This window comes from Helianthus annuus, chromosome 9 (genome assembly GCF_002127325.2).
Source record: "Helianthus annuus cultivar XRQ/B chromosome 9, HanXRQr2.0-SUNRISE, whole genome shotgun sequence".
Lineage (NCBI taxonomy): Eukaryota > Viridiplantae > Streptophyta > Magnoliopsida > Asterales > Asteraceae > Helianthus > Helianthus annuus.
Genome location: NC_035441.2, coordinates 186,680,222 through 186,694,553, shown reverse-complemented (window position 1 = coordinate 186,694,553; position 14,332 = coordinate 186,680,222). Strand labels below are relative to the sequence as shown.

General features: G+C 36.5%; 2 protein-coding genes across 2 annotated transcripts; one reads left to right on the top strand and one right to left on the bottom strand.

Annotated features, from left to right (window-relative positions):
* Positions 1-1,800: 1,800 nt before the first annotated feature.
* LOC110880198 (protein PAF1 homolog) lies at positions 1,801-6,622 on the top strand. The gene is made up of 13 exons (XM_022128780.2): positions 1,801-1,937; positions 2,214-3,001; positions 3,113-3,181; positions 3,830-3,937; positions 4,030-4,213; positions 4,314-4,387; positions 4,480-4,599; positions 5,329-5,434; positions 5,547-5,633; positions 5,711-5,779; positions 5,878-5,949; positions 6,048-6,188; positions 6,268-6,622. The coding sequence occupies exons 2-13, from the start codon at positions 2,226-2,228 to the stop codon at positions 6,391-6,393; spliced, it is 1,932 nt and encodes a 643-aa protein (XP_021984472.1). The 5' UTR covers positions 1,801-1,937; positions 2,214-2,225; the 3' UTR covers positions 6,394-6,622.
* Positions 6,623-6,893: 271 nt separating this feature from the next.
* Positions 6,894-13,183, bottom strand: LOC110880199 (MMS19 nucleotide excision repair protein homolog). Its single transcript, XM_022128781.2, has 19 exons — positions 13,012-13,183; positions 12,876-12,938; positions 12,729-12,783; positions 12,537-12,634; positions 11,768-11,926; positions 11,593-11,652; positions 11,323-11,511; positions 11,178-11,228; positions 10,359-11,100; positions 9,884-10,263; positions 9,724-9,797; positions 9,526-9,631; positions 8,583-9,443; positions 7,936-8,047; positions 7,774-7,850; positions 7,604-7,684; positions 7,427-7,506; positions 7,307-7,344; positions 6,894-7,201 (listed from the first exon to the last, which is right to left on the bottom strand). The coding sequence occupies exons 1-18, from the start codon at positions 13,093-13,095 to the stop codon at positions 7,311-7,313; spliced, it is 3,306 nt and encodes a 1,101-aa protein (XP_021984473.1). The 5' UTR covers positions 13,096-13,183; the 3' UTR covers positions 6,894-7,201; positions 7,307-7,310.
* Between the last annotated feature and the right edge of the window lie 1,149 nt (positions 13,184-14,332).

The window sequence follows — 14,332 nt, the reverse complement described above, 5'->3', positions numbered from 1 at the left end:
TCCAGCAAATGAATTACCCTTTCATCCGAAAAATATAATATGATGACCCGACTCACCCACAAAATGAAACCCACAACTAAAAAACCATTGATTCAATCCAAAACCAAATTTGTCTAAGACAATACTTCAACCCATAACCTCCTATTTAAAAAATAATGAGGCTACCACTCAACCTGAAAACTACATAATATTAGTTTTGGAAATTGCCTTAGGTATATTTTTAAACTTTAAAAAATGTAACACCAATGTTGCTGCAATTATTCACCCAAACCTAGATTGTTCCGTGTTTGGTTGGTGTAATAAGCTTCTGATGATTGTCGGGTCGATGTAGAAGCGGGCTACAATTGTAAACCCAAGTTAGAGCCAATTTTTGAGGAGTTTGCATGACCTTTGGCTAAACAAAAGCATTACTAGCAGTTAGATGTGTAGTAAAGGCTTGATCGGGGCATTTCCTGAGACAACCTTTCGGATCATGAAATCATGATTAACAAGTAAACCATGAAGCTCACTAAAGGTTGTTAGGAAATTGCCTAGCAAGTATGGTTGATTCGAGGGCGTTGTACTCTTTACGAAGCCCTTAGAAAACAAGCATAACAACATCTTTTTCGTGCATTATTTCTCCAACCATTATGCTTAATTGTGTGATTATTAAACCTCGAGGATAAAAAAAATGCAACATATGCAAGCTAAGAGACCAACCGTGCAATTAACTTTGTTACATGTGTTGCTTACTTACGTAAGTTTAATATATTATAATTAATGGTAACCAAAACTTCTTATTTTATATATAAAACAAAAACAATTATGCTCATGTTGACGATGATGAATTTCGTATTTATAGGTCATCGTAAACTTGACGCATTCAACAATCCAATATCATAAATCTATCATACACTTTTATTTTCAACATCTACATTTACCATGGCATGGCAGGGAATAGTATCTCCCTGCCATTGGTTTAAATGGGCGGCCGACCCTTCCCATTGAACCAGCCAGTTTATTATTTTATAAACACTTTAAAATTATGTTTTTGCCCCTGAATAGTGTTTCTCTGCCATTGGTTCAAATGGGCGGAGGGCAATACCCATTGGACCAACCAGTTTATTATTTTATACCCACTTTAAAATTACGTTTTTGCCCCCAGTTAAAAAATACGGCTATGCCCCAACTTCAAAATACATTTACCCTTTTGCCCCGAGCTAAAAAATATGATTTCGCTCTCGGTAAAAAATTACGCTTTTACCCTCAGCCAAAATTACGTTTTCACCCCAGTTCAAAATAAAATTTTGTTTTTTCCCCCGGCTCAAAATTACGATTTTACACCAGTTTATTATTTTATACCCACTTTAAATTACGGTTTTGCCCCCACTTTAAAATTACATCTTTGTCCACATTTCAAAATAAAATTATGTTTTTGCCCCTAGCTAAAATTTACGATTTTCCCCTCGGTTCAAATTTACGATATCACCCTCAATTCAAAATTACGTTTTTGCCCCGAGTGCAAAATAAAAATATGGTTTTCCTCTTGCTAAAAATTAGGATTTTACCATGGGGAAAAAAAATTTGATTTTTCCCCCAAGTAAAAATAAAAATATGACTTTGCCCGCAGCTAAAAATCGTGTCAAGGAGGTGTCTAACACTCTTTTTACTTTTTTTTTATAGTAAAACTATAGTATTGTTTTTTTAATTGGTTAAGAATTATTCAGCCATCACCCCACAACGCGGACGAAACATCCCCTAGTTTTAGTATATTTATAAAAATTATAAGGTTGACTAGTCTCCTAGATAAACTACCCGATACAACCGATTAAACCGTTTATGAGCCCAAAACAAAAACATTATTTACCATACAAAAGCATTATTTACCCCTCCATCTTCGTCTAGAAGCTTCCTCTGAAACATCATCCTGCACGCAGCCATTGATTCCGGCATCTTTTGTGAGTTTATCTCTTCTTTACACAATTCAATCTTTCACCACTCTTTATTTAACCCAATAACAAAAATACGCAAACCCTAGTGTTTTTGGGTTTTCAAATTCAGACAATTCAGTCGATTCTCTGTTCAATTGAAGTATAACACATACATGAATCTCAATTTCGTAAGCTTAATTTCATCTTCACCTGCTTCCACCATAAAATTTACAACTTTTTTGCTGCTATATATATGTATATTCTCGTTCTAGGGTTTTAGGGTTTTTCTTTTTTTGTGAAAAGTTGAACTCCTGCATGGCGTCGTACCGTCCGTTCCCTCCGCCGCCACCTCATCCGTCCGGTCCACCACCGCCACCACCAGGAGGAAATATGTATACCCAGATATGGAATTATCCAAATTACACACCTCCACCTATAAACCCTAATTTAAACCACCAACAACAGTTTTTATCATATCCACCACCACAACCACTACAGCCACCACAACAACCACCACCACCAGCAGGACAAATGTACTTTCCACCTTCACAGTACCCTCAGTTCAATAAGCAGTCTCTGCAGCAACCACCGCCTCCGCCTCCACCGCCATCTTCGTCTCCTCCGAGTTCGGCAATCCCGCCACCGCCTTCGTCACACCCGCCTTCGCCTCCACCGCCTCCTTCGTCAGTCTCCGCAACTAATGAAATCAAGGAACATAGACAGATTGACCATCAAGATTCATCCAATGACCCGGCAGGATCAAAACGGCACGAACCGTCTTCGCACCAGAAGGTTGATTCTAAACCGCATGTTAAGAAGTTGGCTTCTGCGGTACCTCCGGTTCCGGTGAGAACGGTTAACAGTGTTGAGGTGGAAGAAGAAAGGAGGAGAAAGAAGAGAGAGATGGAGAAACATAGGAGGCAATTGAAGGAATCTCATAATAAAGTTATGGAAAAAACTTCTTCGAGCGTTAAACCACGTGGTTCAATCAGTGGTTCGCATATTGGTGGGAGGAGGGCGGCGCCTTTATTGAGTGGTGAACGGAGTGATAATCGATTGAAAAAGCCAACGACGTTTCTCTGCAAGTTAAAGTGAGTATGTTTGTTATCAGTTATGACTCATTGTTTCAGTTTTGTTCGTATTCTGTGATCTGCAAGCTAATTAGTTTCATACCTTTTTTTGCATGTTTGTGCTCTTTGAAGGTTCCGGGATGAGTTGCCAGACACGACCGCTCAACCAAAGCTTCTGTCTTTAAAAAGAGACGAAGATCGGTATGCATTCACGATCATAGATTTTGGATACCATGAATCTTGATGTCGTGTATATACGCATATTTAATACGTTTTTTTTTAGGCAAATTGGATTTAAATAATCCCAACTTGCTCAATTTGGCCGATAATAATCCCAACTCAGTTATTGGCCGATAATAATCCGAACTGGTCCACTTTTGGCCGATAATAGTCCGCCGTTAAAAATAGCTTAACGGAGTTAAGCTTTTTTCCGAATTACAAGCCGATGTTTTATGGATTTTGATCAGAACGAGGATACGAGTTGATTGATATAAAATTTACCTCGAAATACTGCCCCAAACGACGAAAACGATGCTTCAATTTGGGTGTTTAAACTTCCAATTAACAAAAATCAAGTCGTTTGAAGCACCGTTTCGAGGTAAGTTTTACATAAATCGAATTGTATCCTCGTTCTAATCAAAATCCATAAAACATCGGTTTGTAATTCGGAAAAAAGCTTAACTCCTTTAAGCTATTTTTAACGGCGGACTATTATCGGCCAAAAGTGGACCAGTTCGGATTATTATCGGCCAATAACTGAGTTGGGATTATTATCGGCCAAATTGAGCAAGTTGGGATTATTTAAATCCAATTTGCCTTTTTTTTATATTTTGCAATTGATATTTGCAGAGCTGCTAAATACGCTATCACTTCATTGGAAAAAGTGCACAAGCCTCAGTTATATGTCGAGCCAGATCTCGGAATACCACTTGACCTACTTGATCTTACTGTATACAAGTAATACCTCATTATCTTCTTATTCATTATAAGTTTTCCAGTTTTTCGAGGTCCATCTTCGATTAATCGTTATATTTTTAACCACGGATTAGTGCTTCAAAAGACGAAAGATTGCACGTTGCCCCAGGGGATGAAAAACTGTTGCAAGAAGATTCTTCAGCGACACCTATTAAAAGCAATGGCTTAAAACGAAAGGAACGCCCTACAGATAAAGGCATGTCGTGGTTGGTAAAAACACAATATATATCCTCTCTTAGCACAGAAGCCACGAGGCAGGTTCGTATAGTTGTGTAAAACGTAAATTATTTAACTTTTTTTGGCTCGAGTATTTTGTTAAAATATTGTGTTTTGCGACGTTCTTTAATAAAATTTGCAGTCTTTAAGTGAAAAACAAGCGAAAGAACTCAGGGAAACACGTGGACTCAACATACTAGACACTTTTAATAGCAGGTATATTATTATTTATATTTAAGGAAAATGCAGATTTGATATGGCTGTTGGCTTTATTTTTGCAAATAATAACCGACACTGACTTGAAACAGGGAACGAAAAATCCAGGATATTGAGGCGTCATTTGAGGCGTGTAAATCACATCCTGTTCACGCTACTAATAAAAAGCTGCAGCCCGTAGAGATTTTACCATTATTTCCTGATTTTGAACGGTAAGTACTTTTAATTAACTAGTGGGTTACCACCCGCGCTCTGCAGCGGGTTCGAAACGTAGCTAAAAACAAGCAAATTGCGAGAGGTAAAGTTGATTGATGTAGTTAAGGGGCTACACGTGTCATTATTAAAGTTGAGGGGCTAACGTTGTTTATTATTAAAGTTGAGGAGCTACAGTTGTGTTACTGTTAAAGTTGAGGGGCTAAAGTTGTTTGATGTTGACAGAATAGCATATTTATAGTATATATAGTAATATGAGTAAACTGCCATAATGGTCCCTGAGGTTTGGTCACTTTTGCCACTTTAGTCCAAAACTCAAAACTTTTGAATATAGGTCTCTGTGGTTTCAATTTTGTTGTCATTTTCATCCAAAATCAAAATCTTATCAGATTTTTCAGTTAAAATCAGCTTTTTTGTCTTTTTCCTCCCTTTTAATGAAGGGCAAAATGGTCTTTTAACGTTTTATTATAACAAATTAAAAAAATCTGACCATTTTGCCCTTCATTAAAAGGGAGCAAAAAGACAAAAAAGCTGGATGTTAACTGAAAAATCTGACGAGATTTTGATTTTGGATGAAAATGGCAACAAAATTGAAACCACAGTGACCCAGATTCAAAAGGTTTGAGTTCTGGACTAAAGTGGCAAATGTGATCAAACAACAGGGACCATTTTAGCAGTTTACTCTAATAATATTGAATATATTGTTGATCTTTGATCTAAATTGACAGGTGGGATGAACAATTTGTTGTTGCAACCTTTGACGGTGCTCCGACTGCTGATTCCGAAAGCTATAATAAAATGGACAAGTCTGTTCGTGATGCTCATGAATCTCGGGTAAAATCTTATTAATTTTCCTGTTAGAAATCTAAAAGTTTAGTTACCATGTACGGCTGTACCCCAGTTATATTAAATCCAAATTAGTCGGTTAAATGTTTTAAATTTGCAGGCGATAATGAAAAGTTTTGTGGCAAGTACTCCGGGTTCAGCTAAACCCGACAAGTTTTTAGCTTATATGGTTCCTTCAGTTGGTGAGGTAAATTACTTTTTTCTAAAATTATTTTCGTTAATTTTTTTTTTCTGATTTTTAATGAATTATACTAACGATTGCAGTTATCCAAGGATGCGTGTGATGAAAACGAAGATATTTCTTACACTTGGGTTCGCGAGTATCATTGGGATGTATGTAACGCATACTTGTTATTTTACAAAAAAAGGTAATAATATTATGGCCGTCTCAAAAGTTGACGTGGCTTTATTTGCATTTGTTGGTTTAACAGGTTCGTGGTGAGGATGCGGATGACCCTACGAATTACCTCGTGGCATTTGGTGAATTCGAGGCTCGCTACATGGTAAAATCTAATAATAATTAATAAATAAATAAATAAACCTAGATTTAGACTTTTTTAAATTGTATCATTTTGTGATGAAAATTCAACTTTTTTTTCAGCGGCTGCCTACGAAACTCATTTTAAGAAAAAAGAGAGCGAGGGAAGGAAAAACGAGTGATGAGGTGGAGCATTTTCCTGTACCAGCAAGTATAACCGTAAGGCAAAGATCAAAGGTTTCAGTAGAAATGACCGAAACCGAGGTACATATATTTTCTGTATTTGCAAAGTGTATGTATAAAATTTGTATTCCGTTGATTCTGATATTGCAAAATTTTGCAGGAGAGGAATTCAAATTCTAGACACGATGGAGGAATAGATATGGAAGATGAACAACAAAACGACATGCAAGACGGTGACGGTGGTATGGATCAGTTGAGTGGAGCTGAATATGACATGTCTGATTAACATTTTATAAATAAAGATGATAAACAGCTGCTTGGAATCAGATTAAGGTTAAGTGGGTTTTTATAGAAGGAAAAAAACAGAAGGGTAGGACAAAACAGGCTAGAGTTATTTGGAAGTGGATTTAAGGTTGTTTGACCAGTTTTGTTGTGTTGGTAGGTGTACATTATTAAGCAGATACTTCTGTAGAGGGATGTGGTAATAGCATATAACATAGCCATTTTGGTAGCTACTTATCTGTTATTTACATACAAGCTTGAGTAACACACTAAGGTTTTTTTTTTTTTTTTTTTTTTTTTTTTGAACGGTAAATTTGAATCACTGATGGTCAAAGTTGCACATAAAATTAAAATATGAAAGTAAAAATAACAGCAAACGAATTGTGCATAAAATTATTCTTGAGACGATCATGAGCCCTCGGTTTGAGCTAGTTGAGTTTAAGTTTTGGTTTCGGCTCGTTTACAACTGTCATACTTCATAAACTACCATTTAAAAAAAAAGAATAACAGACAAATATAGCCACATCTACAGGTTCAAACATTAGTACAATACAAAGTCCACTAAATGGCACATAGCCACATATCATACATATGAAGTGTCATAATGCAACCGGCGAATGAGTTCAACAAATTTTAACAAATTTTGACATAAAAATCCGCCACAAGCTAACACTCGCAAATATAGTTTGGGAAAAACAAAGAATCAAAGGTCAAAATTACATAAATAAGAGATGAACAGACAGCCGCCGATGCCCTCCAAAGCAATTAGCTAGACGCATGCATTATGTACATTGCAATATTAGAAGATGAGCCTACATCACAAAATCATAAAATACCATAAGAACACGTCTATTAAGTGCTACACAAAATGACATTACACGAAAGAATATTGCACTATAAACGATAAGAAATCTTACCCTTTCAAATATGAAGACTTCTAGATGAGATTGAAGCCCTAATTATTAAAGAATAACGAAAACGGTTACAGTTATGAATTAATCTTATAGAAATTAATTTTCAGGTATAAAATTTCTTACCATGCCTGTCGACATCTAACGGCTTCTTGCCGGACACTTCTTTTTGGGTCATCAAGGGCTCTTGATAACGTCTGTAGCACCTAAAAACGAAAACAATTTACGTCAAAAAAGGATCACATAAATGTCTAAACAGCTAAACAGCCAGCTGTCAGTTGGTGATTAATAACGTAATCTAACCTCTGGCCGGAACCGATATACACTAGCATAAGGCAGCTCCGTCATTGCAGTCAGACACTGAATCGCTGTCTCACGTACCAGCTACATATGTCATAAAAAGAATAAAAATGTAATTATAGTATTATACAAACAAATTAGGTTTTTTAATCAAGTCAAAGGAAGGATCATACCATCATGTGTTGGTAGAATACAAGTTTGTTAAGGCACATGATGACCGTATATGTATTTTCTACAATAACTTCCTGACCTGTACACGCAATGAATATATAAACCATATTCCAATATAATTTTTTGCATTATTTATAATATAAAAAACACATAACAAGTCTCACCATTTTTATCAGTCAATATTCCTGATAAAACAAGTAGAAGGTTGTAAACAATGTCTCGATTTTTACCATCTTCACTCAGGATCGTTAAACCATCTACCATCAAGGGGATGAGCTGTAAAATTAAAAACCCATCATTGACTCATTGCAAATAAAAATGTCTGAACATAAAATTTAAAATAAGTAATATTACACATAAAAAATAAATTAAAAAGCCTTTTGCGTCCCTAGGGTTTGGCCAGTTTTGCGACTTTCATCCAAAGGTTTGTTTTTTCCGCATCTGGATCCAAAAGGTTTGAAATCTTGTCATTTTCATCCGACTCGTTAACTCCATCCACTTTTCTCCGTTAAGTCAGGGGTACTTCGTCTTTTTTGTTAACTTAAAGGGCAATTCAGTCTTTTCCACTTTATGTATAAGCATTTTAGCATAACGTACAAATATTCAAAATACCCTTAACGAAGAAAAATAAACGAAAATACCTTTGACTTAACGAAGAAAAATGGATGGAGTTAACGAGCCAGATGAAAATGACAAGATTTCAAACCTTTTGGATCCACGTTCGGAAAAACAAACCTTTGGACGAAAGTCGCAAAACTGACCAAACCTCAGGGGCGAAAATGGCATTTTACTCTAAAAAATATATACTTACTTTCTTGGCTTCACCAATAATAGCACTCAAGGGAGTATTAGATATAACATGTGCAATAGCTCGATGCATCATGGATTTATAAGGTATCGGTGAATCCGATTTCACTATTGCTGCCAACAAAATTGGCATCACCATATTGAATAGCCGTTGCTTATAAAGCGGTTTTACGGTTGCGTGTAAATTTCTGTTCAAACAAGCTTCGGAATCACTCATTATAATACTAAACGAGTCTGCAACCGCTCTCGTTAGGTCATCACAATCTTCAGATGAACTTACGCTTCCGCTTGAGGTTGAACGATTTGAAATCAAAAAATTCAGAAAAAACTTGATCACGTCTTTTACTTTTTCATGGCCCCGCATAAGTAAGCCTTTTCCGACCCAAGCTAACCCAACGACAATAGCATCGGAAGTTACTAATCCATCGTTTACATTGCTTAATCTTAAATTGCTCACTCCGATCTCATTATCACCATTGCCATTAGCGAATCTCACTATGTATTTGTTAAACGTAATATCCATAGCTTCTTCCAAACTATCATTGGGAATCTTGTTAAATAAAGATCCCAACGCGTGAGCGGATGGAATATGCGCGTTGGAAAGAGCTCTCGTGATAATCTGTAATATTTCTTCGGTGTTTTTTACTTGCGTTTTAGGACGAAGTGCTATTATTACTGAATCAAATAACGAGATGATCCACTCTTCTCTACAAGAATATTCAGCGGGTTGCATGGATTCATCGACTTGAAAACTTGTGCTTGATGAAAGTATGCTAAAGGCTTTATCGAGAATCGTGCTTTGACTGTCCTCTGAACAACTTGCCACCGCGCGCTTCATTCCGTTCATTGTTGTTTCTAGAAGTTTCTGACGCAACAGAATATATGTCACTTGAACGTCATCTAATATAACTTAATTGTGTAAAACCATATATTAAAATAAGACTTACTTTATCATTGAGGCTGTCAAAAAACATTGTGTTGTCTTCTATTTCGTTCCAAATTTTTAATGCGAAATGCATAGGCACATTGTCGTTATCTTTAACATTCTGAAACCTAGTCATTGCGTCATTGCTTCGTGTTACTTCCAAAGTCAACAAAGGTCAAACATATATAATAAAAAAGAACATTACAACAAAAAAACATACCACGGAAGCACCTCATCAACGTAGCATTCCAAAAGGAGCATTGCATGTTCAGCTGAGTTTGAGTTTCCATCAAGCTATATAAGAACAAAACGCATTAACGAAATTAAAAAATGAAATTCAATTTACCCAATAAAAAAAAGATTTTATTATTTATACATACCCAGTATTTTTGCAAGTTGGTAGAGATAGCTGTGTTAAGTTCTTGGACAATTTTCCGCATATACTTCAAATTAGTCATACCAATTTTGGATACCGCTCCAACTTTGAGTGAAAACGGCATTGATAAATCATCAGAAGACAATAAAGGCAACATCTTCTCTACAACAATAACATCAAAGCTTGCCATTTTCTCAGAATCATCGGATTTCTTGATAAGCGAGCCAATTTCGACTAATGCGTTTAATACAAATCTCCAAATAGATGCATTGTTAAACTTGAGGGTGATAACTGAAGTAAATTCCACCAAAATTTCCTCGAATGTCGACTTTGACACAGGCGAGAAATTTGCGGGAAACGAAGCCAAAATCTGCAATCCCCTAACTGCAAAAAAGTTTAACGATAATAATATAATGTTATTTCCGAAAGATCAAACAGCAATCGAAAGACAATTTTTTAATCGATACTCAATTACTCACCACCGGTATGTGTATAGATATCAAGAGTGCTTTCTTTCATAGTTTTAACAAAGGAAGAAGTTAACAAAGGACAGAAGCTATGAAGCATGGTGCACCATGTCTCTTTGTCGAGATAAGTTTTGTCTGTCGGTTTGACCAACGTGCTGCAAGCAGTAAGCAAGTCAACACATACGTAAAGGTACCCGAACTTAAGTCCACCAGGAGTGTAATCTTTCTCTTGCATCGTTGACTGCAAACCATTAACTAATTCCGAGAATACACTTTGAAATATTGCATTACATGAAGCAACTGAAGCTGCGGCCGATACATGTAGAATTCGACTAACTGCGTTTAATCTTTGCTTATCTGTCACTGCGATATCATCGTAATTATTATAATTTGAAAGGTTCTTTAGAGTCATGTTGACATCCGCATCGTTCAAAATCAATTTTAGAAACGAAACCGAGTCGTTATCTTGCTGAATAAGCTTTTGTACAAGAACGAGAGCTTCATCTGCAACTTTATTATCCTCGTATCTTGAACCCGCAGTCAAAGAAGATGGTGCAGAAGTCAAAACTATATCTTTTAACGATGACCAAAGAGGTTTATGTTGTTCTTGAATTACGTTCCCATGATATTTATCCATGCAATAAGTAAGATACTTTAAAGATTCTATCTTTGCAGATGGAAGAGATGAAGAAAGTTTTTCGAGAAGCAAAGGTATGGCAAACGGCTCAAAGAGGGGCGTAGATGCAAAAGCCAGCTGAAATAGAGTATAAACGTTATATACCCGTGAAAAAACATTAAGAACTACAAGAAAACTAAGTAATATTGTAATACCATTAATGCCCTTGAGAGCTCCTCCCTTTTCGCATCATCCTCGCCTTTTGGCTGAAAATGGAAATGAAAAATGGAACATGAGATGACAGTATGATACTTGGAATTCGTATTTTTGTAATTTAGAAGATGTTCGAAGTACGCTCACGTGTGTAAAATGAATGGGGAAATAAGATCCCAAAATGTTGAAAAGATCCTCAGCATAGCTTGCTAATGAACTAGAAGATTCTGGATACAACTGTGCCAGTCTTTCCACGAGACGAAATGTGAGCAACAAACATTGTGGATCCTTTTCACCGTCTATTGCTTCACAGATTACATAAACAAATTCATCCTCCTACATAATTACTATATTAGAATCACATAAAAAATATATAATTAATAAAAGAGAGATACATTCTGAATAACTGAGGTTTACCATCGACATCACTGTGTCAGGATAAGAATCCATAAGGCATTCTAGAATCTCGAAGCAGAGCTGCACAAAAAAAAAGCATTAGATAAAGATTCAAACGGTCAAACCAGTGAAGATCAAAGATAACAGATGAGCATTCAGAAAACAAAAATGAAAAAAATGGCTATATTTATATCACCTTCCTGTCATGCTGTCCTAAAGATTGAACTTGTAGATTTTGCATAAACGACTGAGCAACCGCATTTGCATCACTACTACTGATTGCACCAATGTCAGTTTTCCTCCTCATTAGAGCCAAACAACCCACAAGAGCACCACGTAATGCTCGCCAATCTGCCTGATATTAGAGATTTACATCATAAACTATAGCTTGGTTTTAAAATGCGCGCATAATGCGTGATGCGCCCAATGCGCTAATGAGAGCGCATCGCAACAGCTGATACGATGCGTTTACGTGATGCGAGAATATTGCGCGCATTTCGCATAATGCGCTCATCGCATAATGCGCTCTGATGCACGCAACATTGTTTCTTATGCTTTTTTTCCAGATTTTATGAACTGTGTTAGGTTTTTTCCATAATTAACATCTTAGTATGCTTGACTTGAACCAAAAAACACAACTCTTATCTTCTAATTACTTCAGTTGTTTTACTTTAAGTATGTTTTCATAAGTTTTTATGTATAAATAATTTCTAACTATTTTTTTTATAAAGAACGCATCACATACGTGATGCGCTCGCATCGCGCATCACGCATCAGATTTTTGGACTAAACACATCGGAGCGCATCACGCAATTTAAAACCAAGAACTATAGTGAAGCCACAAAATGACAAATGTATTCACAACTCACAACAGAACAATGAATATTAACTTGTGTATATATGTAAATGTAAGCGAACACAATTTGTACAAAAAAAAAAATACAAACATAACTGATTATACTCACCAATCTATCTGCAAAAAATCCAACCAAGCTATGAACGGTTTTATCCTCCACACGTTTCGATGAACATCGCGTCAACAGCTCTGCAAGAAGAAGTATGCCTAAACAACAGTAAGGTAACATTAATCAGAGGCTCAGTGTATAACTGTATACTGTTGTCACTAACTTAAAACAACTATAAAAGCAATTAATCACCTCGAGCTCGAATAATGTTGTCGGTAGTAGTTAAATACATCTCCATTTCTCTAACCTAAACATTGAACATAACTATTGTTGTTCAATATAATAATAATCATGAATGAACTAATAGATATGATTAATTGATTATTATCAGAAACGTACCAGTAATTCGAGAGTTATGATATCATTCAACAAGAGCTTTGCAAGTGCATCTAAACTTGCGTCCTGAAAGTAACAATTAATGGATTTAGAATGAAATTGATGACGAATTAAGATGTGAATTTGAAGTTTAACAGACCTGTTGAGATGGAGATCTGGATGACGAAGAATCGACGTAGGTTTCGATGTGTTTAACACAGCTGATTGTGGTTGAATCGGCCATTGATGAGTCGGTTTGTTGTAGCAGAATGGAGGTGTATAGGGTTTTAAGGGTTTTGAGTCAAGAACTACTTGTGTTGGGGGAATTTTTATTGTTATGAATTTATAAACATTCTATTCTTTAAATTAAAAAGAAAAGAAAAGAAAAAAACTTGGGGCATGCTCGGCTAAACTTTTTGAAACACCTTGTACCTATTGGTTTTTTGAAAAAGTCAGTTTAGAGTGACTTATTGACTTATTAGTTTTTTCCCCTCACATACACCCCCGTTGTCAAATATCATTTTAGAGCTTATCACTTTTCAAAAAAACTAAGTGTAAGCTCTTTTTGGTGCAAACATGGATCAAGGTCAGACTCTCTTCTCCTCCACAAAACCCTAACACCTTTTCACCCTTCCCTCCATCCCATCTTCTCAACCGTCGCCACCCACCCTCCCACCAGCGGCACCCTCCCACCGCCCGCCACCACCCTGTCACCCTCCCACTGTCGCCACCGTCCGCCAACCTCCCTCCTCATTAGCCGCCGCCACCTCGTCACCCTCCCTCCTCACTAGTCGTCCGCCATCATCAGTGGCCGCCTTCTTCAGTATCTATCCTAGTAAGTTAAATTTATGTTTTTCGTGTTAATTTTTAGAAATTGGTGCAGATTGTGGTGTTATTTTTTTTTTTTTTTTGGATTTTTTATGTTAGTTCTTCAGAATTTTGGTGTTAATTTTAAGAATTGTGGTGTTACTTTGCTGACTTTTAATGTTAATTTTCAGAAGTGTGGTGTTAGTTTGCTGAATTTTGGTGTTCAGACATAAGGATTCTGATTGTATAATATCTAATTAATAGGGGATTGATAAGACGTAAACCATGTGTAGTGGTAAGTTGGTATAATGCCCCTACCATGGGGCATTATCCGACACGTGGCATCAGGGGTGGACCTGTAGTGTAAACGGGCGTAGCCCGGGCTACGGCTCAAGTTTTTACCAGTAGTGTAAAAAATTTTTTTTTCCGATTTTTATACACATGACACCCCTGAACAAGTACGAGGACACCCCTAAAAAATTTTGGGATACCCCTGAGTTGAAGGTCTAGTTCCGCCACTACGTGGCATCCTAGTCAGCGTTGGGGCATTATAGCAAAAGTGGCGTAGTGGGGCATTATGCCAATAACCCCCATTCAATCATTTAAAAAAATAAATAAAGCAAACAGGCTAGTCAAACATTGGAGAAATCCCATTGGCCACATGCAAAAATAAA

Bases quoted from the DNA above. Each gene is read 5' to 3' on its own strand.
- LOC110880198 (XM_022128780.2), top strand. From the start codon at position 2,226: ATGGCGTCGTACCGTCCGTTCCCTCCGCCGCCACCTCATCCGTCCGGT. The intron at 4,388-4,479 runs GTATATTATTAT...GACTTGAAACAG, and splicing joins CTAGACACTTTTAATAGCAG to GGAACGAAAAATCCAGGATA. The intron at 5,435-5,546 runs GTAAAATCTTAT...TTAAATTTGCAG, and splicing joins GTGATGCTCATGAATCTCGG to GCGATAATGAAAAGTTTTGT.
- LOC110880199 (XM_022128781.2), bottom strand. From the start codon at position 13,095: ATGGCCGATTCAACCACAATCAGCTGTGTTAAACACATCGAAACCTAC. The intron at 11,512-11,592 runs GTAAACCTCAGT...GTAATTATGTAG, and splicing joins CTGACACAGTGATGTCGATG to GAGGATGAATTTGTTTATGT. The intron at 7,851-7,935 runs GTGAGACTTGTT...TTGCGTGTACAG, and splicing joins AATATTGACTGATAAAAATG to GTCAGGAAGTTATTGTAGAA.